Raw genomic sequence first — 25,488 nt, 5'->3', positions numbered from 1 at the left:
GAACGACCGTTCGGTAGATAGCTGGGGTCTGCGGGCACATTTAGTGAGAATACCGAACGCCGCACGAAATACCTTTAACCATCGAGTTTGGTTTGAAACTACCGAACACTTATGGGGAACGTAATGTGATGAGAGCGGAACTCCCGAACGCTCTGGAAGTCCAGTGGTGTTCGTATCATCGAGTAGCCGCTTTCAGTTTCAGGCACTCGACGACCGAACACCGCTGAAGAGACAAAGGATCCAAGATGACTGACCGCCGCATGGTTGGTAGTCGAACGGCGGCCACCTAGGAGAGCCTTTAATTACCGATTGCAACATTGTTGCAATCGGTTAACGAGCGCCACCCGACTCTGAGTGTGTGGTCCATCTGGGGAGCCCGTATTCGTTTGACGAACAGCCCGGATAGCCGCTGTTCGTCGAACAAAGTACTTGCATGCTGGTAGCTTACGGCTGCCAGCATGCGAACTACCATAGTACAGTACACACACAGCAAAAGATACATAACACACAATACAGCCTACAGACAACCTTTCTACATTATAGTCCAGAAGTGGCTAGGTTTGCCACAGACCACTTCCCTGCCAAGTACTTCAGTGCTCTAATGTGTAACCTCTTTTGGTTGGGCATATGCCAATGTTGACTGAGCTCATCCCCTGTCTGACCAGATTTCAGGCCGGTGCAGTTTTTTTAACCCCTTTCCTCTCCACACTTTGATTATGAGTCTTTGTTTTCTTTGTGCATTGTGAATTGAAGTTAAGCCCTTTGCTCCAGTGCTAATATTTGTTATAGATAGAAATTACTTTCTCTGCCTGGAATCTCTGCATCTCTGGCAGCCGCCCCTTTCCTTTTCCAACACTCAATACCAAATTTAGTAGGTCTAACTTCTAAAATATAATGTCGACTCCAGAAACAGCTCTATATGAGAAATATAAAATGCACAACGTAAAATCATTTCAGTTCATTAGTAATTTTGCTGTCACCTCTACTGCATGTCTATCAAAAAGGAAGAACAATTACGGTATTTATACCGGTAGTAAACACTGGGATGGCGGGATATATGCAGTATATTATGTGGTTATGTTGTATACTGAAGAAGAGAGTAACAAGTGCGATGTCTTTAAAAACATATTTATACCAGTCTCCCTATCAGTCTGTCAGGAAGTAGTAAATGTTTCCCAGACTATGAAATTCTTACCCATGGTGTGTTTTACTTACAGGACCAATACGCCAACGCCTTTCTGCACGATGATAATATGAATTTCCGTGTAAACCTTCACAGAATGGTAAGTGGTTGTTGGTTTTTATTAAGTTTTATAAAGAAAAATATTAGAAAGATACAGAAACAAGTAAAAGAGGTTAGGGTAAAACAGGGAAGAGGAATGTAATGTAAACATAACGACCATTGCATTGGAAGAAGATGGTATGTATGGTACGTGTGAAGAGCATGGTATAATGGCATCGACAAAGGAAAACCTAGAAAAGGAGGAAGGGTGTGTGACCTCTGGGTTTGTACAGAGAGGTTAGTGGGGAATTCGTACTGGAGTGGACACTGCTCTGGGCAGTGAAGGAAGGCTGACAGTGGATACCAAATGGCCATTCACTGTATTGTTATTAAAGGGACACTAGTCACCAGAACAACTACAGCTTATTGTATTTGTTCTGGTGAGTAGAATCATTCCCTTCCGCCTTTTTGCTGTATTTTCAGAGTAAAGGTAGTGTTAACATTGCAGCCTAGTAATACATCTACTGTCCACTCATCAGATGGGTGCTGCAGTGCTGCACAGTGTGACTGACATTCAGTGTCTCCACCCTTTGCGTGGAGACGCTGAACTTTCTGAGTATGAGGAGATGCTGATTGGCCAGGGCTGTGTTTGCCTCGTGCTGGCTCTCCCCCTGATCTGCCTCCTTGACAGTCTCAACCAATCCTATGGGAAAGCTTTGTGATTGGGTCAGAGAATCACTTCTATGGATGTCAGACAAACAGGCAGATCAAGGGTAGAGACAGCTGCGGCAGACATGAATATAAGTAAGATTTTCCTATATTTAGGGGGGCAAGGAGGGGCCAGGGGGATTAGATGGTGGTTTTAAGATTATAGGGTCAGGAATACATGTTTGTGTTCCTTTAATAGTTGTGCTGAAATTTCTACTTCTTTATCTTACTTTAGCTTACTTGTTGAAAGACTTTCTTTTAAAAAAAAAGTAATCACTCTTTAATTTTTAATCCAGTGGCCATTGGAGTAACTAAATGACCTCCATTTGTTTAAATATACATAGGGATTAAGGAGAGAGCGCAGGTAAAAAAAAAAAAAAAAAATTCTTTGTTTTTTACTATATGTATTGGAGCTGATGTGTACTGTGGTCGTGGCTGCCGCCCAGGAGTGATGGGAGTGAGTGCAGGACTTTTCTTTTTGTATTTGTAATCACTCTTTAATTGTTAGATTTTTATTTTTTCATTTTCTGTATTTCATATCTTTGCAGCCCATGAGACACAGGAAAAAAGCAGCAGACAAAAACATCCCTTGCCGTCCGCTAGTATGCGCCGTACTGGGTAGGTTTAATGTGTTCTAGCAATGGGAATGTATGATGTATTTAGGGGCATTAATGTGTGGTATACACAGAGTAAACTTTCATGGTAAAATATGATCTTCTGCATTATATAGATAATCCATAAAAAATTATACAAAATAAAAAGATGGTCAAGTGGCACTATTTACATAAAGTGACTGCAGTTTTAGGCAGGACCTCCCCCAGTCAGGAACCTCCCATTCTGGTCTATGGATCTGATTTTATACAATAAACCCCTGTTCCACAGTGGTCTATTAGTATACCGTAGTTTGTCTCATAGGAAGGGTGAAACTGCTTTGTAAATAGATAGCAGCCATACAGCACCCTCTATCTAGTTATCACTGATTTGTTAAGCACACTGTGTACATGATACTTGGGCAGAATTGATACAGAATGGAGAATTTCAGCTCTAGTGAGCTCTTCTATAACAGCAGGTTTATTATTTCTTTCCTGCAGGGCGGCAATGTTTTCAGCTGCAGGGAAAAAATGGGGGCAGAGGGGCACATGACACCCGTGAGATACATCACTGAGATAACATGGTTTTGATGCCTATAGTATTCCTTTTAATATGTCTCAATACGTCCTGTTAGAAGACAGATATAAGGGGACTGGAGCAAAGGTGCAAATTGAAAAATTAACAAGAAAAAGTGCTGAAACCACTCATCTGTAATCACCCAAAAAAATCCTAAACCTTTTAATTTAATGCATTTGTACCTGCAAGGTGCCTGCAATGTACTTTTGTATAGTACACCTAATTGCAGGGTGCATGGAACCCGTCTCACCCTCCAGCCAGTATCAAGCCTGACAAAGCCCGTGGTTAGCGCACACACACGACAGTGTGTTGTTATGAATGTGTTCTTTTTACCACGCTGCTTTTAACCCCTCTGTTTTCCACCACTCTCACTCACTCTCTCTCCTCTCTCTTTCCTTCACTCTCTGCTTTCTCTCGTTCTGTGTTGATTTTACAAAAAGATGAATTTAAGCTCTCTAATCTCCTGAATGTATAATGTTGTGAGTATTTCAAGGTGTATTGTCAATAAATGCACAGTCTCCAGTAAATCCCCATATGGTATGCGCGGTAAGGATTGTGAAGGTTTATGTCATTCTCTGAAAAGAGAAAGGAAGGATTAATCAGGTTCTGTTGAATTTCCATAAGTAGGGAAAATGCAGTAAGAGTGAGCACAATACTCTATCTGTGCATGTGCTCAATTCATTCAACAAACCATAGGTTGGCTTCTTATACCCTCTATGGGTTATTTTTAGCTGCCTCTGTTTCCATGGCAATCATCCACCCCCTTCCCCAGCCTTAAATAAAAGCTGAGAGTTTGACTGTAATTCTGGGCTGAAATTGTCTTATATTGAGTTTAACACCTAACATGCTCTGTGTGTGTAGATATATGGCTATCTCTTTATCACATAATGATATACCGGTAATTATGAGAATAATATATATGAAAACACGACAGAGCTGATTTCAGGATCCTGTACCTTCAGGAAAAGATAGACCTGTATTATTCCATTTTATTCCTTTTTATTTCTCTAGATCTGATGGTAGAATTCATGGTGACACATATGATGAAGGAGTTTCCTATGGATCTATATACGTAAGTGATTCAGACTTGCAATAAAAGCTCCTACGGGGAATCATTGATTGAAGGGTTAGCACTGCGTGGTTTCCCAGTGCTAGGCAGGAATTCAGCCCCTGTAACATTAAAGGGAATAATTTACACGTAAATTGTGCAATTAATATTTGAATCCCATTCAAAGTAGGTGAACGGGAAATTTTAACCAGTTCAGATCGTTTGACACCACTCCCCACGTCATGTTTATTACAAGAAAAGGCAAATCTTTTCCTTTTAATTGTGATGAACTTTTATTGGGTAACCAAACCGCACAATCCCTGCATGTTGTTTAACCCCTTAAGGACCAAACTTCTGGAATAAAAGGGAATCATGACATGTCACACATGTCATGTGTCCTTAAGGGGTTAAAAGAAAATAGTCTGATAATTGATCATTTTAGTTAGTGACTCTGTCACCTCAAACTTGCTTTTCTCCTATTGCTTCCTCTTTCGGGATCTGTTCTTCATTTCTGATCTATTTCTCTTTAACATAAAACGAAGTAATGGACTACTTTGTCTTATTTATTTTTCCTAGGCTTAATCTTGACAAAGTGGATTATTAAGGGTAGAAAAAAAGTCCTTTGCTTGGTCTAATGTTTTGTAGAAAAATAGATCAGAAGAAAAGAAAAACAGATTCTCAAAGAGGAAGAGAAAAAGGAAACCATAGTAAATTTGAGGTGGCACAGCCACTATAACACAATATGGCTGCAGCCTTTGGGGACCTCAGCCACTCCTTTACCTGTGACTTGCCTGTTGCTGTTTTACACCTACCAAGATTAAACAATATAGAAGCCCTAGAATCATGGGAGTTGTAGTTCAGCAAAATTTGGGGGGGGGGGTGTGGGGGTGTGGGGGATGCAGGTTGGACAGGCCTGCCCTAGATTGTTAGTGAATCCATAGCAGAATTATTTAGGCCTTTTAACAAACCTGTTCAACCGCCTTCAGGATTTCCTCGTCACAGTATATTGTTAAACATGCAAGGGTTGATTAGAGAGAGAGACTGTGAATTGTTCAAGTAAGTGACTAACCTCTTCATGACGAGGGTTCAGGCAAATCTAGTTATAAGTCCTGCAGTGTCATGAAAGGGTTAACAACCATTGCAGATGGATAAGATAAAAAGTATAAAATAAGAGCAATGCAAGTACTGCAGAACAAAACACATTCTGGCACGTGCATCAGCGGTGTAAGAAACTGTGAGATTTACCGCAATGACCCGAGAGATGAGCTTTCCTTAACTAGAGCTACACTTCAGTAACGCTTATAGCGGGCATATGTGGCAGCTGTGCCACCCGTAAAAGTCACTGTATGGCGTCAAAATGCAGCAATGACAGATGGCAGTAATTTTCTGCTATGTGTATGGCAGGCGGTGGCGTCTGAGCTTTGTAACAGATGGCGCGCAGTCTTGTGTAGAATATATGGCAGGATCAATAGGGGTGCATAAACCAAAGCTGTGTGCTGGATGTGGACTTTAAGTTGTCATTTTCATAACTAGAGTGAATTATGTTTTGCTTGCAAAGTTACAATGATTATTGTGTTACAGGTGGATTCACTTCCACAACATGTTACATTTCCTTCTCTATTTGTTAATGTATTTTTTATGCATTTTTTTATAGTTGATTTGCAGTTATCTGCCTCTGATGTTTTGCTTTAGGTTAATATGTAGGATTATCATCTAGAAGTAACAAACTAACCTTGTAAACCATGCTTTATCTGTCTGTTTAGCATTCAGGCCATATTTGTATCGTAGTGGAATGGACTGATGGGGGTTGTTTACTAAACCCAGAATTGTGCCATATTACATTATTTGGATATCCTGCAGCAAATATGAATGTTTGAGGTTACTCTTAAGCATTGGGAAATGGTGGTTGCAACTGATCTGACCTTAAGATTCTATTTTCAGTTTTTTTAATTTTTTAAAATTAAATAACATGGATATATCATGTAGCTAGACACACAGAGCTTTGCAGATATTCTATTTGGTGTTTAAATCTCAGATTAAATATTTTATGTTTGTTAAGTTGCGCTTAATTTATGATGATTTGTTTTTTAAGTATACACTGATTTCTTTTTCTTTTTTTTTGTCCATGTTTACTTTGTTTGCCAATAATAGACGCTGCATTCAGATAGTCCACAAGCTGTTGTGCTATCAGAAGAAGTGCCGAGTGCGGCTTCATTACACGTGGAGGGAACTCTGGTCAGGTGAGTAGGACGGGCTCCAAGCTCATTTTCAGTTTAGTTAGTGGCTCTGTGTGCTTAAGAATATGGGAATTGCCATTAGCTCAGTGATGGTAGAACCTTGTACTCATAGGTCTGAGGACAACACTTCACATTATGCTCAGCCAATTTAATGGCTGGCTGAGTACCATGAGAAATGCAGTATACCGGTATCTTGGGGGACGGCTAATGCTCATACACTGCGAGTCCCACCCCATAGGAAAGCATTGATTCAATGCTTTCCTATGGGGATTTCACTCATGTCCTCATGCATGCTGGAGTCAGTTTGGATCCAGGAAGTGCCTCTAGTGGCTGTCTGACCGCTACTAGAGACGGTTGTAGTCCTGCAATGTAATCATTGTTTCTTTAAAACCGCAATGATTTACATTGCAGGACTAAATAAGAGATACTCTGCACCCAGACCACTTCAATGAGCTGAAGTATTTTGGGTGCCTATAGTGTCCCTTTAAATTAGACTCGTTGTCAAGTGTTGTACATTTTCCACTATAAATAAGGAAAATTAGTCCCTAGATTTTTTTTTATTGAAAAATAAAGTGTTAAAGGATAAAACAAGAGGAGATTCAGACACAGAGAGCTGTATGGAAGCAGATTAGATCAGGTTTTTGTTTGGTGAAAGAGCTGCTTTAAATTCCAAGAGGTGTTTTTTTTTTTTTTTTTTTTTATATATGTATTGATTTCCTGAATAAATAAGTAATTATCGATTTCATAAAAATTCTGGAGCTAGCAATGCTACCGATGTGTCATGCAGTCACTTGTGACAGATGTTCCACCTTGTATATGGTGCCGATTGATAAAGGGTGACCACTTCCAAATCACTTTTTCCACGTGGCCATTAATCTTAACTGTCGCTTCAGATCTCTTCACCTGTGACTTTCCAAATATAGTTCCAGCATTGTAATGGCAGCCATTAATTAGCAGAGGGCTATCGACTTCAGTTTTGTATTAAGAAATGTCTGACTGCTTAACATGTGGTTTCCTATCTTTAAATGAACAATGACCGCTATGTATAATGATCTTAAGCTGCAAAGTATTTTTTTTCTCTCTCTACAACTCCATTCAAGTAACTTACCCCCATCACACCCAATATCCATTTGTTCATTGAATTAGAAATCAATAAACAACTCGCCCCTTTCCCACCAAATGTGTATTTCTGTCTTTAATACTTTTTTCTTCTGTATCCTAGAAAATTATTTTATTTACAATTTAAAAAAATTAGCAAGCTGCTCTGGTCACATAGTCTGATCTATTGGGTACATTATTTAACATTAGGTTTAGAAGCACCATTTTCATAATATAATTAATATATGGTTATATAAGAATTGTCTCAAATGGTATGTCCACTAGAAGCCATTGGAATATATCTGTATATCCCCCAAACTCTCACAAGGTACCTTGGGTCGTAGTGTGCCAGTGAGAAAAATAACGATTCTGTATAATAAGACAAAAGCCTAGGTGTAAGAAAGGAGGTAAGACAGAAAACTGAGTTCTCTGAAAGAACTGAGGAAGAAATAGAATGGATCTGTTAGAGTACTGGGCCAATGCAGTGTGCAGGGGACTTTCTTGTACCATAGCCAGTGCAAGGAATAGAATTCTAGAATGTCTCTTGTAGGTAATGTGAATAATTCATATTTCAAATTTCCTCATGATCTACAGAATGTATTATATATATTTTAAATAATCATCCTCATATTTCCTAAATCACTGCAGAATGTTGAGATTATGTTTGTCGAAGCAGTTGTCTTCATTCCATTCCTTTGAATTCCCATGTATTTAGTGTATAATATATGTCAAACTGATTACTTACTTTCCACTAATGAAAATTATAGCTTAGAGTTCGTATAGTCCATGATTATTGAGAATGAAAGTTTAAAATGTTCTATTTTGTTTTTAATCACAACACAGGAAATCATACAGAAATGATTTCCTGATTAAAAGATGTTAAAGGTTTTGATTAAAGTTTTAATTGTAAACTAAAACGTTGACTATAACTGAAGCTATTTGAGCTGAAACTTATAAACAACTCTCTTGCTGCTCTGGAATTACAGATGTAGATTGCGGTCTGATAACCAGCTTGCTTCCTGCCCTCCTATTTATTTACATTACTGCATCCAGAGGACAGCTTCCCTAACAGGTTAGGGAAAAAAATATATTTAGGGCTTGTGGAGTTTAAAGGGTTATTTGCAAAGTACCCAGGCTCCTGTCTTCTGTAGTCCAGTCACCCTCCTATGATTGATATTAGAGTTGCAGGAGCTGTTATACAATGTGCATCTCTCAATGCTGTCTCTGTTCCTGCAGTTTTGTTATCAAACATACGAGACTGATTGGACACTGACGAAGGCTCCTGTTACTAGTCTCTCCCCACCAACCCACATAAGCTGCAAACATTTCCAATTCATTTTCAAGTTAGAAAACCAACTCTAACTCCAATGTTCTGGGGGGAAGTTATGTCCGTATAAGAGAAGAGTAATTGCACAAAGGGCTACTTTTAAATGATTTTTTTTTTTTAAACTGGAGTTTTAGGGTGGGGTTCAGTCTATAATAAGGATTATTATTATTATTATTATTTATTTTTTTTTAATTTATATTTTATTGAATTTAGGTAACCAGTAATGGTTATGTTTTCTGAGCGTCAATGGTAGTATTTAATCGCCACTTGAGTGTTGAAAAGGATTGTTGACCTGGATTAAACAAGTAGCAGTCTATAACTTTATTACTACTTGTTCATTGTATCTGCAAATCTGTATTTAATACACTACACTGACTGCTATACCTGTCATTTTTCTGTTTTATTTTGGAATTTGAAATAATATTGATTTTTGTTTTTTTGAACTTGGAGGCTGAAGGTCCATAGAAAGGGAAGCGCGGAGGATACAGTTCTTTGCACTTAAAAAAATAACATCACTAGCATTTATGTAGTGGGAACATTTTACACAACATTTTACCATTATATGGTGGGATTATAACAAAAGGTAATTGACAGACACAACAAGCGAAGAAGACTCTGCTCGGAGGAGCTTCCATTCTAGACCTGACATCTGCTTTAATATTTATATTTAAAGACGCATTGTTCAAGGAACTCTGATTTATTTTCCACCATGAGGTCTACCTCTCTCTTCAAAATACACTTATTGCATTACCGCATCATATAGTGTACACACAGGGTGTCCATCCTTGGCCCTCTAACCGTTCATGTGCTGCCATCTCCCTTCTTTGCCAGTGGCTAAACTTCCTGCTCTAGGCAAAATCATTTTCTCTCATTGCTGTAAACATCATTTTGTCAGATCCTTTTCTGGTGTTTGGCACTTTGCCTCTAAGTAATGAGTGCAAAATCCCAGGGAACAGCACCGTACTGCCGAAAACTTGTTATAAATCATATTCCTCTGAGTTGCTGTCTTTTTAATTGCTCTGCTTCTTACTGCTGATGCTGCAGCCCCACAATGTCATTAATGTGTAATGGCATTTCCTGTTAAGTAAAGACAATCACGGTGAAACTGTGTATTGAATAAAAACAGAAAGGAAAGTCCAACAGCAACTTGTTGCAGTCTGTTCAGGCTTTATCCTTTTGAAGTTGATTTTTTTTAGAGATTAATAATATTCTGCCTTACAGAAAAATGCTAACTAAAGATGAATTGTGTTGTGATGAAGCCATTTATCCCGATTCAAATATCACATGCAGAATATGATCCTCTGCCAGATATCAGTGGTGAGATTGCTAGTAGGTCAGGGGATCTGCCCTGGATTGTAGAGCTTACCATTGAAACATCCACATTGCAGGACGTGCAGTCTGCTACAGCCTTCCCGGGTGACTAGCGTGAGAGCACACCTGCTCTACGCTGTTTGTAGAACTTCAAATTATAAACAGAGTGAGCAGGGAAGACATTTTCTGAACCTCGAATTCCGTCACACTTCCTGAGAGCGTGAGCAGAAATATGTATGTTCTCCGTGGAGCGTCATTGCTTGTAAGACAATGTTACTCGATTTTGTACTTTATTTAAAACTGGATCCTACCGCAAGGTCTGTTCAACAAAACCACTAAAGCCCCCATTATATGCAAGATAAAATTGTGCTGAAATTACCTTTTGTAAATTCCATATATAAAACACTGCACCTGGCACCCACCAAAATAGCACAAATTTAATTAGTAATAAAATGAAAGCAATAATGAGTGGAGTAAGTAAAAGCGTTTTATTTTCTGACCTCTTTTGATGTTGTCTTTTTTATCCTTTTTATCTTTTTTTTTATTTTAGCGCTAATCAATTTGTTGAAGTTTCTCCTGTCCAACGAGACTGTACTTCTAGCAAAATACAACATATTTACCTTGATCCTGATGGTACGTATGGAGTCTACATTATCAAGAGTTGGTTCCCGGACCCAGTGCTGACACCGCCGAGGGCAGCAGCATGTTGATATCAATGCTAATTAGTTATAGAAGCACATTAGTGATAGACCCACTAGGCATTGTGCTCTGGGATATACATTATTCTGCTGGCCATTAGTCCTAGCCTCATTTGTTATAGACACTCTAATGCATGTTGCATTGTCAATTATATAACTCATTTCATTGGTATGCCTGCTATTAGCAGCAAGGCTATTTTCTATAAGCTGTATTGTGTTGCAATTTAGAGAAGGGCTTGGAAAAAATTGCTCTTTAATAGCACTTAATGGGAAAAGAAAATTAATTTATTTGGCATATTACTGATAAATGCTACCACTTGGATGCCGAGTATCAAATGATCTGGAAAATGTAGAATGTTAGATTAATGGAGGTCATTCTGTAAATAGTTATTCTTAATAATAACACATTATATTTAAAGAAAAGCAGAGAACGTCTCTTTATGTGCAAATATTCCACAAAGTTGCTGATATATAGGGTGGGGGTTAACCTTTTTTTAACCCCTTAAGGACATATGACATGTGTGACATGTCATGATCCCTTTTATTCCAGAAGTTTGGTCCTTAAGGGGTTAAACCGTGTGGACTACATATTATACAGCCCTTTCAGAAGTCGACAACTTGGTTTCGTAGTTCTTGAAAAACATTTATAAGTTCTTTGTTTGTGTGTGGCTTGCCTCAATATGGGGTATGTGATGATGATTTTGTTTTTTTTCTAAAGGTGGTGAATTTGTTCAATATGTTCATTACATACGGAGACACCTTCCTTCCAACTCCAAGCAGCTATGATGAACTTTACTATGAAATCATTCGTATGCATCAGGTTTTTGATAACCTTTACTCAATGGGTAAGACTGTGTAAACTGATAGACTCTTCATTATATAATGTTCATAGAGATTTATATTATGGGCAGTAAAGTTTAAAAAAAAAAGTGTAATAGCCCCATCTGAAAAGCTGTGTTAATATGGCTTTCAATCCTTTCTGTGCAGGGTAGTTTTGTAATATAGGCCGCTGCAAGCACACAGCATCACATATTTTTGACCCTTATCAAAACCATGCATTGATGTATGAAAGCTAGAAACTAAAATAAACCCTGATGCAAATTCCTGGTCAGCTAGCCATTCAATCTTACCTGAAAATGACCTGACGGAGTGGGTATGTGCCCAGAGGAAATGCTCACATTGCCCCTTACATCAGTGAATAGGTATAATCATTTACAAGTAAGGTAGTTAGAGATCCACTTAAGTGTTCTGCTCTTGTGAACTTTCAAATTGAAAGTGCTGAATAAATCTGTAGAAATAAGCTTTTCCTGCAGTGAAATCCCAGCAGCACTTTACGCTGTTACTCAGGAGCACCCCAGACAAGAGAGAGGCCACGTTGGCGCATTACGATTTTACCTTGTTCTTTCTGTTGGGAAGCTATATGTTCAGACCCCAGTTACTTTGTGTCACGTGTTGCCAAATTACTGCAGAATTTAGGATTCATTGACCTATGAGGTAACATCTTTAACAGTCTAAAAAAATGACAAAAAATCATCCTGATGAAAGCTAGATGGAGCTGAAACTGAATGGTTCACAGCTTTATATATTGTTGTTGTTTGTTGAAATCAGAACGCTTTTATCCTTCTAAAACAGAGGCCGACATACATTGATTATTATGAAGTTCTGTAAAATAAAAACAAGTCATTATTTTATTTTGTGTTGGGGGTCGAAAGATTCCCTTTCATTTAGAATGTGCTCACCTTGCATTTGTTCATTTTGTTGTTTTGGCTGTTGTGATCCGTGGCAGTCTTGTCATTTTGAGCGCTGATCTAAAGATACAACTCTGGAGCTTGCTCGTTCTAGCTCCGCATTAGACGTTGCATGCATATTCATGAAGATGTGAGTGAGAGGACTGCCAGGCCCACTTCGCTACTCCAAGACACCTCAACAACAAAGGCGTCAGAAAATAAAGACAAATTGCTGAGGAGGTGGCAGGAAAAAAAGACTTTATTCTGTTATAGGAAAGAAGTGACTATTCATGGAAACAATCTGTTTGCTGATGTGATGGGTTCTTTCAACCTGTCAAATAGCAAGAGAAATCCAAATATAGTCTACCAAGATGGTATTGATAAATTCAGTATTTCTCTGTATGATGAGTTCCCGATCCCGGTCTTGCACTAGTCGCATTTATTTCCTACAATACCATGAAACCATCAGGAATAGCACAAAGACATGTTGTCCTGTTGGGTTCTCTCTGCTTCTATGTCAGAATTTCTGTGCAGTTGAGTTTAGTTAAGTGTTGGTAATGATACAATAACTGGTCATTGTGCAATGAGCTAAAATTAGCCTTTATTGGGTGTCTGTCCATTAGTGTACCTCTGATCCCTTTTCCTTCAGATATGCTTATATAAATAATATCAGGGTTAGTGTTTTCATGTTCTAGACTACCAGCCAGACCTTAAAGGGAAACTCCAGTGCCAGAAAAACGATCCGTTTTTCTGGCACTGGAGGGTCCCTCTCCCTCCCACCCACCAATCCCCGGTTACTGAAGGGGTGAAAACCCCTTCAGTCACTTACCAGGGGCAGCGACAGGTCCCACGTCGCTGCTTCCTCCTCCCCCGCCGCTCCTCCTTCTGGTTACGTCGGCCGGTGGGCGAGACTGATCTCGCCCGCCGGCCGAGGAGACCTAATGCGCATGCGCGGCAATGCCGCGCATGCGCATTAGCGCACCCCATAGGAAAGCATTGAAAATGAATTTCAATGCTTCCCTATGGGGAATAGAGCGACGCTGGAGGTCCTCACACAGCGTGAGGACGTCCAGCGACGCTCTAGCACAGAAAACCTGTGCTATGAAGCAGGAAGTGTCCTCTAGTGGCTGTCTAATAGACAGCCACTAGGGGAGGACTTAACCCTGCAAGGTAAATATTGCAGTTTTAAAAAAACTGCAATAATTACACTTGCAGGGTTAAGGGTAGTGGGAGTTGGCACCCAGACCACTCCAATGAGCTGAAGTGGTCTGGGTGCCTGGAGTGTCCCTTTAAACCTTATTTGCCACTCTCATCAAGAATGAATTTCATCTTAGCTAGGCCGAGTATGGACTCCCCAACAGCTAGTATTGAGTGGAACTTTACTGTTGCATGTATCATATATTTATTGTCTGTGCTATAAGTATTGTACTTCTCTTTCAGTGCTGCGGCTTTCAACCAACGCCGGTCAGTGGAAAGAGCCCTCTAGCAAAGTGACACATGCATTGGTCAATGTCAGGTAGGAGAACCAACGATTACTTATTTTACTAGATTCTGGCTTTGTGAGATACATCAAACACCTCGTTTTGTGTTTGGTAAAACTGCAGTCACCAGGTTCCATTACCACATTCAAACATTAATGTCAGATTTCTTACCTTCCTCTGAAACATGTTGATATATCCCCCTGATTGTAATGTTTTGTTTCCTTCTTATATACAAAGAAATAAAGGTGTCCATGGTTGGCTGGATACTATAATTAGGCTTTGCATGGCTCCAAACAGGACCCATTATTACTCTGATTTTGTAATGTCCCTTGTTGTCATTTATGACATGAGGGTTTGATTATTGAAAATTATAAACAAACCTATATATCTATGTATACATATTTGTTGTTGTAACTTCAATTACAGTTATTGGCAAGAATGCAATTGCCTACAGAGGCCTTGATTAAATAAGTTTACCAAATGATTCAATAATGTTAGAAAAACTTTTCAAATTATTTGTCTACTACAATTCCAATAGACTTTAACAATGCCTTCTTCAGATAAAATAATTTAGAAGGTTTTCCTAACAGTATTTAATTATTTGGAAACTTTATTAGGCATGTGTTGTGCAAACAGATTTGTACATGTGATCAATATTCTTGCAATTTATGAATACATTTAAAACCAACATGGTGGCTCCATGCAGTATCAATGGATCTCCTGCAGATTGCGCCAGGTGCTCTCTGTTTCTGTAACTCTCGTGTCACTAGTGATCAGAGATTGTATGATGATATATGGCAGCAGAACTGGCATGGGCTTCCTATGCATAAATGCAATGTAGACATGCATGGTCTGGATTGGGAGGTCCATACTTTCCCCTTTGTAAATAACCTGGGTGTTATTTATTTCAACTGCTTATCCTACACTGACCTTGCTTTACGTCCTGACTCCTTTTTTATCTTAACTATTGATCTGGTGGACATTCTGTGTTACATGCCGTGACCTCTGAATTGTCTGACCTTTATGTTGTTGTGAAATCCCTCTATCTCTGTCCCTACTTGGAGACGTCGATACTGGTCAGCCACATGACTGCGTACTCCTTGTTTCAATAGGTCATGCTCCCTCTCTGTGTCAATGGGTCGTGCTTCCTCCCTGTTTCAATGGGTCGTGCTCCCTCCCTGTTTCAATGGGTCGTGCTCCCTCCCTGTTTCAATGGGTCGTGCTCCCTCCCTGTTTCAATGGGTCGTGCTCCCTCCCTGTTTCAATGGGTCGTGCTCCCTCCCTGTTTCAATGGGTCGTGCTCCCTCCCTGTTTCAATGGGTCGTGCTCCCTCCCTGTTTCAATGGGTCGTGCTCCCTCCCTGTTTCAATGGGTCGTGCTCCCTCCCTGTTTCAATGGGTCGTGCTCCCTCCCTGTTTCAATGGGTCGTGCTCCCTCCCTGTTTCAATGGGTCGTGCTCCCTCCCTGTTTCAATGGGTCGTGCTCCCTCCCTGTTTCAATGGGTCGTGCTCCCTCCCTGTTTCAATGGGTCGTGCTCCCTCCCTGTTTCATTGGGTCGTGCTCTCTCCCTGTTTCAATGGGTCGTGCTCCCTCCCTGTTTCAATGGGTCGTGCTCCCTCCCTGTTTCAATGGGTCGTGCTCCCTCCCTGTTTCAATGGGTCGTGCTCCCTCCCTGTTTCAATGGGTCGTGCTCCCTCCCTGTTTCAATGGGTCGTGCTCCCTCCCTGTTTCAATGGGTCGTGCTCCCTCCCTGTTTCAATAGGTCGTGCTCCCTCCCTGTTTCAATGGGTCGTGCTCCCTCCCTGTTTCAATGGGTCGTGCTCTCTCCCTGTTTCAATGGGTCGTGCTCCCTCCCTGTTTCAATGGGTCGTGCTCCCTCCCTGTTTCAATGGGTCGTGCTCCCTCCCTGTTTCAATGGGTCGTGCTCTCTCCCTGTTTCAATGGGTCGTGCTCCCTCCCTGTTTCAATGGGTCGTGCTCCCTCCCTGTTTCAATGGGTCGTGCTCTCTCCCTGTTTCAATGGGTCGTGCTCCCTCCCTGTTTCAATGGGTCGTGCTCCCTCCCTGTTTCAATGGGTCGTGCTCCCTCCCTGTTTCAATGGGTCGTGCTCCCTCCCTGTTTCAATGGGTCGTGCTCTCTCCCTGTTTCAATGGGTCGTGCTCCCTCCCTGTTTCAATGGGTCGTGCTCCCTCCCTGTTTCAATGGGTCGTGCTCCCTCCCTGTTTCAATGGGTCGTGCTCCCTCCCTGTTTCAATGGGTCGTGCTCCCTCCCTGTTTCAATGGGTCGTGCTCCCTCCCTGTTTCAATGGGTCGTGCTCCCTCCCTGTTTCAATGGGTCGTGCTCTCTCCCTGTTTCAATGGGTCGTGCTCCCTCTCTGTTTCAATGGGTCGTGCTCTCTCCCTGTTTCAATGGGTCGTGCTCCCTCTCTGTTTCAATGGGTCGTGCTCTCTCCCTGTTTCAATGGGTCGTGCTCCCTCTCTGTTTCAATGGGTCGTGCTCCCTCCCTGTTTCAATGGGTCGTGCTCCCTCCCTGTTTCAATGGGTCGTGCTCCCTCCCTGTTTCAATGGGTCGTGCTCCCTCCCTGTTTCAATGGGTCGTGCTCCCTCCCTGTTTCAATGGGTCGTGCTCTCTCCCTGTTTCAATGGGTCGTGCTCCCTCTCTGTTTCAATGGGTCGTGCTCTCTCCCTGTTTCAATGGGTCGTGCTCCCTCCCTGTTTCAATGGGTCGTGCTCCCTCCCTGTTTCAATGGGTCGTGCTCCCTCCCTGTTTCAATGGGTCGTGCTCCCTCCCTGTTTCAATGGGTCGTGCTCCCTCCCTGTTTCAATGGGTCGTGCTCCCTCCCTGTTTCAATGGGTCGTGCTCCCTCCCTGTTTCAATGGGTCGTGCTCCCTCCCTGTTTCAATGGGTCGTGCTCCCTCCCTGTTTCAATGGGTCGTGCTCCCTCTCTGTTTCAATAGGTCGTGCTCCCTCTCTGTTTCAATGGGTCGTGCTCTCTCCCTGTTTCAATGGGTCGTGCTCTCTCCCTGTTTCAATGGGTCGTGCTCTCTCCCTGTTTCAATGGGTCGTGCTCTCTCCCTGTTTCAATGGGTCGTGCTCTCTCCCTGTTTCAATGGGTCGTGCTCTCTCCCTGTTTCAATGGGTCGTGCTCCCTCCCTGTTTCAATGGGTCGTGCTCCCTCCCTGTTTCAATGGGTCGTGCTCCCTCCCTGTTTCAATGGGTCGTGCTCTCTCCCTGTTTCAATGGGTCGTGCTCTCTCCCTGTTTCAATGGGTCGTGCTCCCTCCCTGTTTCAATGGGTCGTGCTCCCTCCCTGTTTCAATGGGTCGTGCTCCCTCCCTGTTTCAATGGGTCGTGCTCCCTCCCTGTTTCAATGGGTCGTGCTCCCTCCCTGTTTCAATGGGTCGTGCTCTCTCCCTGTTTCAATGGGTCGTGCTCCCTCTCTGTTTCAATGGGTCGTGCTCCCTCCCTGTTTCAATGGGTCGTGCTCTCTCCCTGTTTCAATGGGTCGTGCTCCCTCTCTGTTTCAATGGGTCGTGCTCCCTCCCTGTTTCAATGGGTCGTGCTCCCTCCCTGTTTCAATGGGTCGTGCTCCCTCCCTGTTTCAATGGGTCGTGCTCCCTCCCTGTTTCAATGGGTCGTGCTCCCTCCCTGTTTCAATGGGTCGTGCTCCCTCCCGGTTTCAATGGGTCGTGCTCCCTCCCGGTTTCAATGGGTCGTGCTCCCTCCCTGTTTCAATGGGTCGTGCTCCCTCCCTGTTTCAATGGGTCGTGCTCTCTCCCTGTTTCAATGGGTCGTGCTCCCTCCCTGTTTCAATGGGTCGTGCTCCCTCCCTGTTTCAATGGGTCGTGCTCTCTCCCTGTTTCAATGGGTCGTGCTCCCTCTCGGTTTCAATGGGTCGTGCTCTCTCCCTGTTTCAATGGGTCGTGCTCCCTCTCGGTTTCAATGGGTCGTGCTCCCTCTCTGTTTCAATGGGTCGTGCTCTCTCCCTGTTTCAATGGGTCGTGCTCTCTCCCTGTTTCAATGGGTCGTGCTCCCTCTCTGTTTCAATGGGTCCTGCTCTCTGACACAGCATTGTAAAGTTTACTGTTTTAAACTCCGTGCAGGACCAAGGTACAAACAGACACACACACACGCCTTGACTATGGATTTAATCTTTCTTCGTGTAGCACAGAGGTGTTGCTTGAAATTGATGGAAGTCCCTTCCATAGCTGCCAACATTAATGCTGTCTCTTCTACCGTTCTCATTTATGTTTCACTCCCGTCCCTCCTCTTAACATTACTCGGGGATAACTAATTGTATACAGAAGGCTATATAAACTATTAATAAAATAGGCAATGCTATATAAACTATTAATAAAATAGGCAATGCTATATAAACTATTAATAAAATAGGCAATGCTATGTAAACTATTAATAAAATAGGCAATGCTATGTAAACTATTAATAAAATAGGCAATGCTATATAAACTATTAATAAAATAGGCAATGCTATATAAACTATTAATAAAATAGGCAATGCTATATAAACTATTAATAAAATGGGCAATGCTATGTAAACTATTAATAAAATAGGCAATGCTATATAAACTATTAATAAAATAGGCAATGCTATGTAAACTATTAATAAAATAGGCAATGCTATGTAAACTATTAATAAAATAGGCAATGCTATGTAAACTATTAATAAAATAGGCAATGCTATGTAAACTATTAATAAAATAGGCAATGCTATATAAACTATTAATAAAATAGGCAATGCTATGTAAACTATTAATAAAATAGGCAATGCTATGTAAACTATTAATAAAATAGGCAATGCTATATAAACTATTAATAAAATAGGCAATGTTATGTAAACTATTAATAAAATAGGCAATGCTATGTAAACTATTAATAAAATAGGCAATGCTATGTAAACTATTAATAAAATAGGCAATGCTATATAAACTATTAATAAAATAGGCAATGTTATGTAAACTATTAATAAAATAGGCAATGCTATGTAAACTATTAATAAAATAGGCAATGCTATATAAACTATTAATAAAATAGGCAATGCTATGTAAACTATTAATAAAATAGGCAATGCTATGTAAACTATTAATAAAATAGGCAATGCTATATAAACTATTAATAAAATAGGCAATGTTATGTAAACTATTAATAAAATAGGCAATGCTATGTAAACTATTAATAAAATAGGCAATGCTATATAAACTATTAATAAAATAGGCAATGCTATGTAAACTATTAATAAAATGGGCAATGCTATATAAACTATTAATACAATTATTAATAAAATAGGCAATGCTATATAAACTATTAATAAAATAGGCAATGCTATGTAAACTATTAATAAAATAGGCAATGCTATATAAACTATTAATAAAATAGGCAATGCTATATAAACTATTAATAAAATAGGCAATGCTATATAAACTATTAATAAAATAGGCAATGCTATGTAAACTATTAATAAAATAGGCAATGCTATATAAACTATTAATAAAATAGGCAATGCTATGTAAACTATTAATAAAATGGGCAATGCTATATAAACTATTAATAAAATAGGCAATGCTATATAAACTATTAATAAAATAGGCAATGCTATGTAAACTATTAATAAAATAGGCAATGCTATATAAACTATTAATAAAATAGGCAATGCTATGTAAACTATTAATAAAATAGGCAATGCTATATAAACTATTAATAAAATAGGCAATGCTATGTAAACTATTAATAAAATGGGCAATGCTATATAAACTATTAATAAAATAGACAATGCTATATAAACTATTAATAAAATAGGCAATGCTATATAAACTATTAATAAAATAGGCAATGCTATATAAACTATTAATAAAATAGGCAATGCTATATAAACTATTAATAAAATAGGCAATGCTATGTAAACTATTAATGTCCTAATGTGTTTTACACCCCACCTCCTATAGAATGTAAGCTCGTTTGAGCAGGGTCCTCTTCAACCTATTGTTCCTGTAAGTTTATTTGTAATTGTCCTATTTATAGTTAAATCCCCCTCTCATAATATTGTAAAGCGCTACGGAATCTGTTGGCGCTATATAAATGGCAATAATAATAAATAATAAATAATAAAATGGGCAATGCTATGTAAACTATTAATAAAATGGGCAATGCTATGTAAACTATTAATAAAACCGACAAGAAACTGCTTCACTCACAAGCAAAACTGCTAGTTAGTGTCTTTGATGTCCTCAGGCAGAGATCTGCTTTTGGCCAACGTTCATTATTAATAAGTCACATGAAGAATTGAAGCACGCTGTGATATTCCCTGTCAGTGCTGAAGGAAATCAAACATTTCTGGATCCTATTCTGTACAGTAGATTTTCATGGACATTGATTGCTTTAAGTGACGCACACGTTTATCATTTCTGTGGTGCGGTCTAATGTAATAAATATTAGTGCTGTTACAGCGTCTAATGGAAAGTCGATCTTCTCAGACAAATGGTCTTTGGTATCTCTGTAAATGATCATTCAGGTTTATTGATCAAATCTTGCTAATACTTTTCCTGACAAGATATAATGCTCAGACTGGGTAATCAAACCGCTCTGTACTTCATATGTTCATGCAAGGCTTCTATAATCATTATAAGAATATCATTCTAACTATCCTCGGTCTGGAAGTACTTCTTAAAGGACAACTGCCACCTCCAAAATATTTTATCAAGTAGTGCAGCAGGGAAGACCATATATAGCTCTCTCATATCTCAATATCTCATTCTACTGTGCAGACCGTAAAGCATTGTGTGTGACCTGTTGCAGTTGTGTTATTACTGTTACACAGGAGCAGATGTCTGAGAAGTAACCCCTTTGTGCTGCAGGCTTTAGGATTTAGGGTTTAGGGTGTCATAGAAAGTTACAGGGTTAAGCACAGTGCTAGCAAATTAAATTATCTGGACTTTTGGCCTGGGTTGGCAGGCAGGTCCCTCAAATTGCAATCATTAAAATTACTTAATTAGGTAAAAATATTACATAAATATGCACGTAGAATTTTAATATATATACATATTTATATATTTGACGTCTACGTGTATATTTATGAAATTATTAATGTAATTTTGTATGTGGACATATGTATATTTCGTATTATTTTTATTTATTTATTTATACATAGATATATATATCATTACATTCTAAGTGTATTTTGATATAAATATATATATATCAATATCAAAATACTGTTAGAATAAAATTGAATATATATATATATAATTTTTTTTTAATTATTAAAAATTATTTTTATTTTTTGTTATTTATTTTTATTAACATATTATTTGTATTTTATAATAATATATATATACCATATATATAGTTATTATATATATTGTATATATTCGTGTGTAATTTAAATATAAGTGTATTTTTATATTAATATACGTATATATAAATATAAAAATACACTTAGTGTGACATTATATATATATGATATATATACATATATTATATATAGGTATATATAGATATAATACATGTATATATAGCATATATATATATACACATATTATTATTTTTTACACTGATTGTTTTTTTTTTTTTACTTTATTTAATGATTTTTCACTTGCAGGGAGACTGCCTGTCAGCACAGACAGTCCCCCTGCAGGCAGATACAAAGACCCCTATTGCGGTCATGTGATCGAGTGATCACATGGCCGTGGGGTCCTGATCTGCCGAGGGGGGACTGCCCGGGCAGACAGGCAACCCCCCTGGACCGGGAGGAGAGCTGATCGCCGCCGTGGGACCGACGGCGATCAGGTAAGTTGCCCAAAACCGTTATGACGGTTCAGGACCGTCAGCGGTCCAAACGCACGTTTTGCCGCTGACGGTCCTGAACCGTCAGCGGTCCTTAAGGGGTTAAAGTTACATTGCTAAATAATACAGCTTTTCTTGTTGTTGCTGGGTTTTTACTCTTCCAGTTTGATCCGAATTTGGCATTTCCCTTTTCAGTTCACCGCAGTTTACACTACTAGGCAATCTCCTTTTGACCTTTGATTTAGCACCCAAAGAAAGGCACTTTGGAGTACTACTTTAAGAGAAAGAAATGTGTATGTTTGCGAGGCTAATGATGCATGCTCTGCATGTTTGATTGACATTGGTGACATTTTTGTACATTATGTAAATTGGGTGTTTTTATTGACCTGACACAACGTGTTTCCTCCTGCGCTGCTAGATACTTGCAGAACATCTCCCCTTTCTCCAGTGCCCGGTATTGGGTGTTATGCATTAAGAAGGCAATTTGCCTCCTTCATTCATTGCATTAGTTATCAGATCCCCAGCAGCCTCTTTGTACAGCCTAGTTTCCATTTTAAATTGCTACTGGCCAACTGTGGCATAGTATTTATTTTGCTCATTATCTTGTTTACTTTGTCTGAAACTATGTTTTAACACAGGCGGTAAGGTTATAGTGCAGTGATATAGTACAAAACAATGTTAACCAATTAGTTTTGTGACCATAATTCTGAATTCGGTCAAATAAAAGACAGTCTTTTGCCCAAATGACAAAATGTCTTGACTCAGAGTTCGACCACAAAACCCTTAAAATCAGCTTGCATAGCAAGGCTTCTCACTAGTCAATTGTCAGTGCTGATTTGCAAATGCTGTCCTGTGGCAGAATCGCTCAATTAAATTGTTCACTGAGCTATACTCTAACATTAATGACCTTTAGCTTGTCAGTCTGTCGTAATCTGCCGATAATGAAAGATAGTTCAGTCACCCTTCGTGAATGCGAGATGCCCTTCCGTCTGGCAAGTAACAGATTATGGACTGAGAAAAGAAACTTTAGCAATTGCATTGAGAGTAATTGGAATTAGAAAGTTATTTTCTGACTCCTATCGAACAGTGCAGTCGCATTCCATTTCCTTCATCTGTGAACTTGATAATCCAACAAAGTTAGCAGCTGGTACTCCTATTACTGGACATTTATGGATACATAATACATAATAAACCACAAGATCAAGGTACCGTAGAGCGGCTTAAGAACGTTGTGGCATTATTTTCCTTAAATGCGGCATATTTTTTTTTTTTTTTCGTTTTCTGAGTTCTTTAACCATGGGCAGTACTTGGACATTCATAGATTAATGTATTTATATACGTGTGTGTATAGACTGCTATAAACACAGTCTTGCAAAATAACCAGAAAGTAAAGGAATCATTTTTTTAAAAGATGACTTATACCTTCTCCTGAATGTGTGCCAGGGGTACACGTTGATGGATATTCTCTGTGCCCCCCAGTACATGGCGCACGTTATTCAAGGATGAGCAGCTGTGTGTGCTGCAGCCCCCCTGCCGTACCAGCAGATATTTTTATAGTTTGTTTGAGAGCTGGCGCAGTGAAAGTGGGCTAATGGGTACGCTGGGTTAGGGGTGGGTTACAAACCACCATAACCACAACAACATATTGTAGTGGTTATGGTATTAGGGTACTCTGGGTGCCTTCAAACCATGTTCAGTCAGGTGATCATATATAATGTAGTTGCTGTGTGTTTGTATAAATGTGCTCTTTTTTTTTTTTTTTTTTGAATTAGAGAAATAGGTAAATAAAAAATAAAAAATGCATCTTAGTAGGGTATCTTCAAAGAACAGATGTCAGGCCTAGTGGCTGAGTGGATTACTGTGTTTATACAGGGCGAGTAGTTCAAATTGAGCAGCTTCCAGAATTTTTTTTTCTTTCTGAAATATGATGATATTAGAGTACAATGATTGCTTTCTAGAAATAGTTTTGTTCATATTGCTTAATCACCTTGTTAGTAAAAAGAAAAAAAAAAAGTGCATGTGTCGCAAATAATTGTATTGGGGATATAATCAGGATTCCTAGATTTTTCTAATGGATTTATTTAAGATTTCATAATTACGTTGCTATGTAGAGCGTTTTAAATAGATTAGTAATGATACAATCTTAAATGAGCACACAGAACATTGTCGAATGGTCAAAGGGCAACTAAAACCTAAGAAGTGGGTGGAATGAGACGCTTCTCCCGTGTAAGTAGTCAGTCCGTTTGGTAACAGATTGACATTTAACCTGGGGTCCGCCTGGCACCACTCCCCACCTCTCTGCAGCCGAAAGCTTGGACGCAACAATAATGATTGACAGGGAACCAAAATGGAGGCACTGGATCCCAGGATAGAGCTAAAAATACTGCTGTGTGGATTTCTACATTCATTTATTTTTTCAGATCTCACGAACACATTTGTTAAATATCAGAGATTAGGAATTGTAATAATAAAGATTTTTTAATCCTTAGTTACCGCATTATATAATTATAGTAAAGTTGCCTTAACCCCTTAAGGACCAAACTTCTGGAATAAAAGGGAATCATGACGTGTCACACATGTCATGTGTCCTTAAGGGGTTAAACGATGTTTGTCCTTCTGGAGACTGCCTTTGGAGATGTAAAATTTGTACAGTTGTGTCTCTATGCACTGGACATGGAAAAGAAACACGAGATCCCCCAATTTCATGCAAAGGTACACCGATCATGTGAATTAAATATGGAACAGGCTACAGAACATGTATACGGAAATATATCATTTTGGAATGGAGGTCTCTAGGTCAACAGAACGTAGATAAATCTTAACAAAAACATGGAAATTGCAGTTAGTTCATAAGTATTCCTACAATGCTCAGTGTGGGCATCCCACAATTCCATGCATTCATAGCTGTGCTCACAGCACAAGCTTAATTTTAAACTTTAGCCAAATATATGCATAGAGTTTTCTCCAATGTCTTTCTAGCACAATATTTAGAACAAATTTTATCAGAAGTGGACCCGGCCACTCACATTTCTCTAGCCAGCATGCACTCTATAGGTTAGAAATACTCGCAATTTTATGTTTCACATATATGTAGTGTCATGCTGGGGGCTTTAAGTTGCCCTCCTTTAGGGATTCTTATCTACTGAACACATTTCTCCCAGGACCTCCAGTCCTCCTCTCCCTTCGGCTAGATTAACGTAGAATGCCCCATGATTGTCTAGTTCTCCAGTCTAACATTTTGTGACAAGCTGATGCCCTCTGAGAGCCTACAGCATGTTCATCAAACTATCTGAATATTCTTGTTTGAAGAATCGGAAGTCCTTAATACTATGCTGGATCTAAACTTTTCCTCTGATTATTATTAGCAATCAAAATAAGATTTATTTAATAATGTAGCTAGTTTTTCTTGCCTTTCTTCTGAAAAATTGATTATAAAATGAGCAAATTGTGTCTTTTTGGTTAATTATGCTAGTGTATCTTGGAAAGCTGCCATCATATGTCTAATTTTTTTTGTAATTTTTAAAGAAATTATGTTGTAAGTCAATGGATCCCAGCAAAAACTATTTCTTCAACGTAAAAGGAAAATATTAAAGGGGCACCCTAAGAACCAAAATATTTTTGGCTTTAAATAAGTGCTTTTGGTTTTTGTATAGATCTTGCCCCTGTC

The 25,488-nt window shown here is 39.4% G+C and overlaps 1 protein-coding gene across 3 annotated transcripts in view; it reads left to right on the top strand.

Annotated features, from left to right (window-relative positions):
* Positions 1-25,488, top strand: part of ARMH3 (armadillo like helical domain containing 3) — a 115,957-nt gene that overhangs the window by 39,174 nt on the left and 51,295 nt on the right. For all 3 annotated transcript variants that reach the window (XM_063435115.1, XM_063435116.1, XM_063435114.1), the window contains 7 exons: positions 1,218-1,283; positions 2,479-2,548; positions 4,109-4,169; positions 6,297-6,385; positions 10,669-10,751; positions 11,535-11,661; positions 13,984-14,059. In XM_063435115.1, the coding sequence (XP_063291185.1) occupies positions 1,218-1,283; positions 2,479-2,548; positions 4,109-4,169; positions 6,297-6,385; positions 10,669-10,751; positions 11,535-11,661; positions 13,984-14,059 (572 nt within the window). The remainder of the gene's footprint in view (positions 1-1,217; positions 1,284-2,478; positions 2,549-4,108; positions 4,170-6,296; positions 6,386-10,668; positions 10,752-11,534; positions 11,662-13,983; positions 14,060-25,488) is intronic.

The sequence above is a fragment of the Pelobates fuscus genome, chromosome 10, assembly GCF_036172605.1.
Source record: "Pelobates fuscus isolate aPelFus1 chromosome 10, aPelFus1.pri, whole genome shotgun sequence".
NCBI classification, from domain to species: Eukaryota; Metazoa; Chordata; class Amphibia; order Anura; family Pelobatidae; genus Pelobates; species Pelobates fuscus.
Note: the sequence above shows the minus strand (reverse complement) of the source record. Positions and strands in the feature narration are given on the sequence as shown.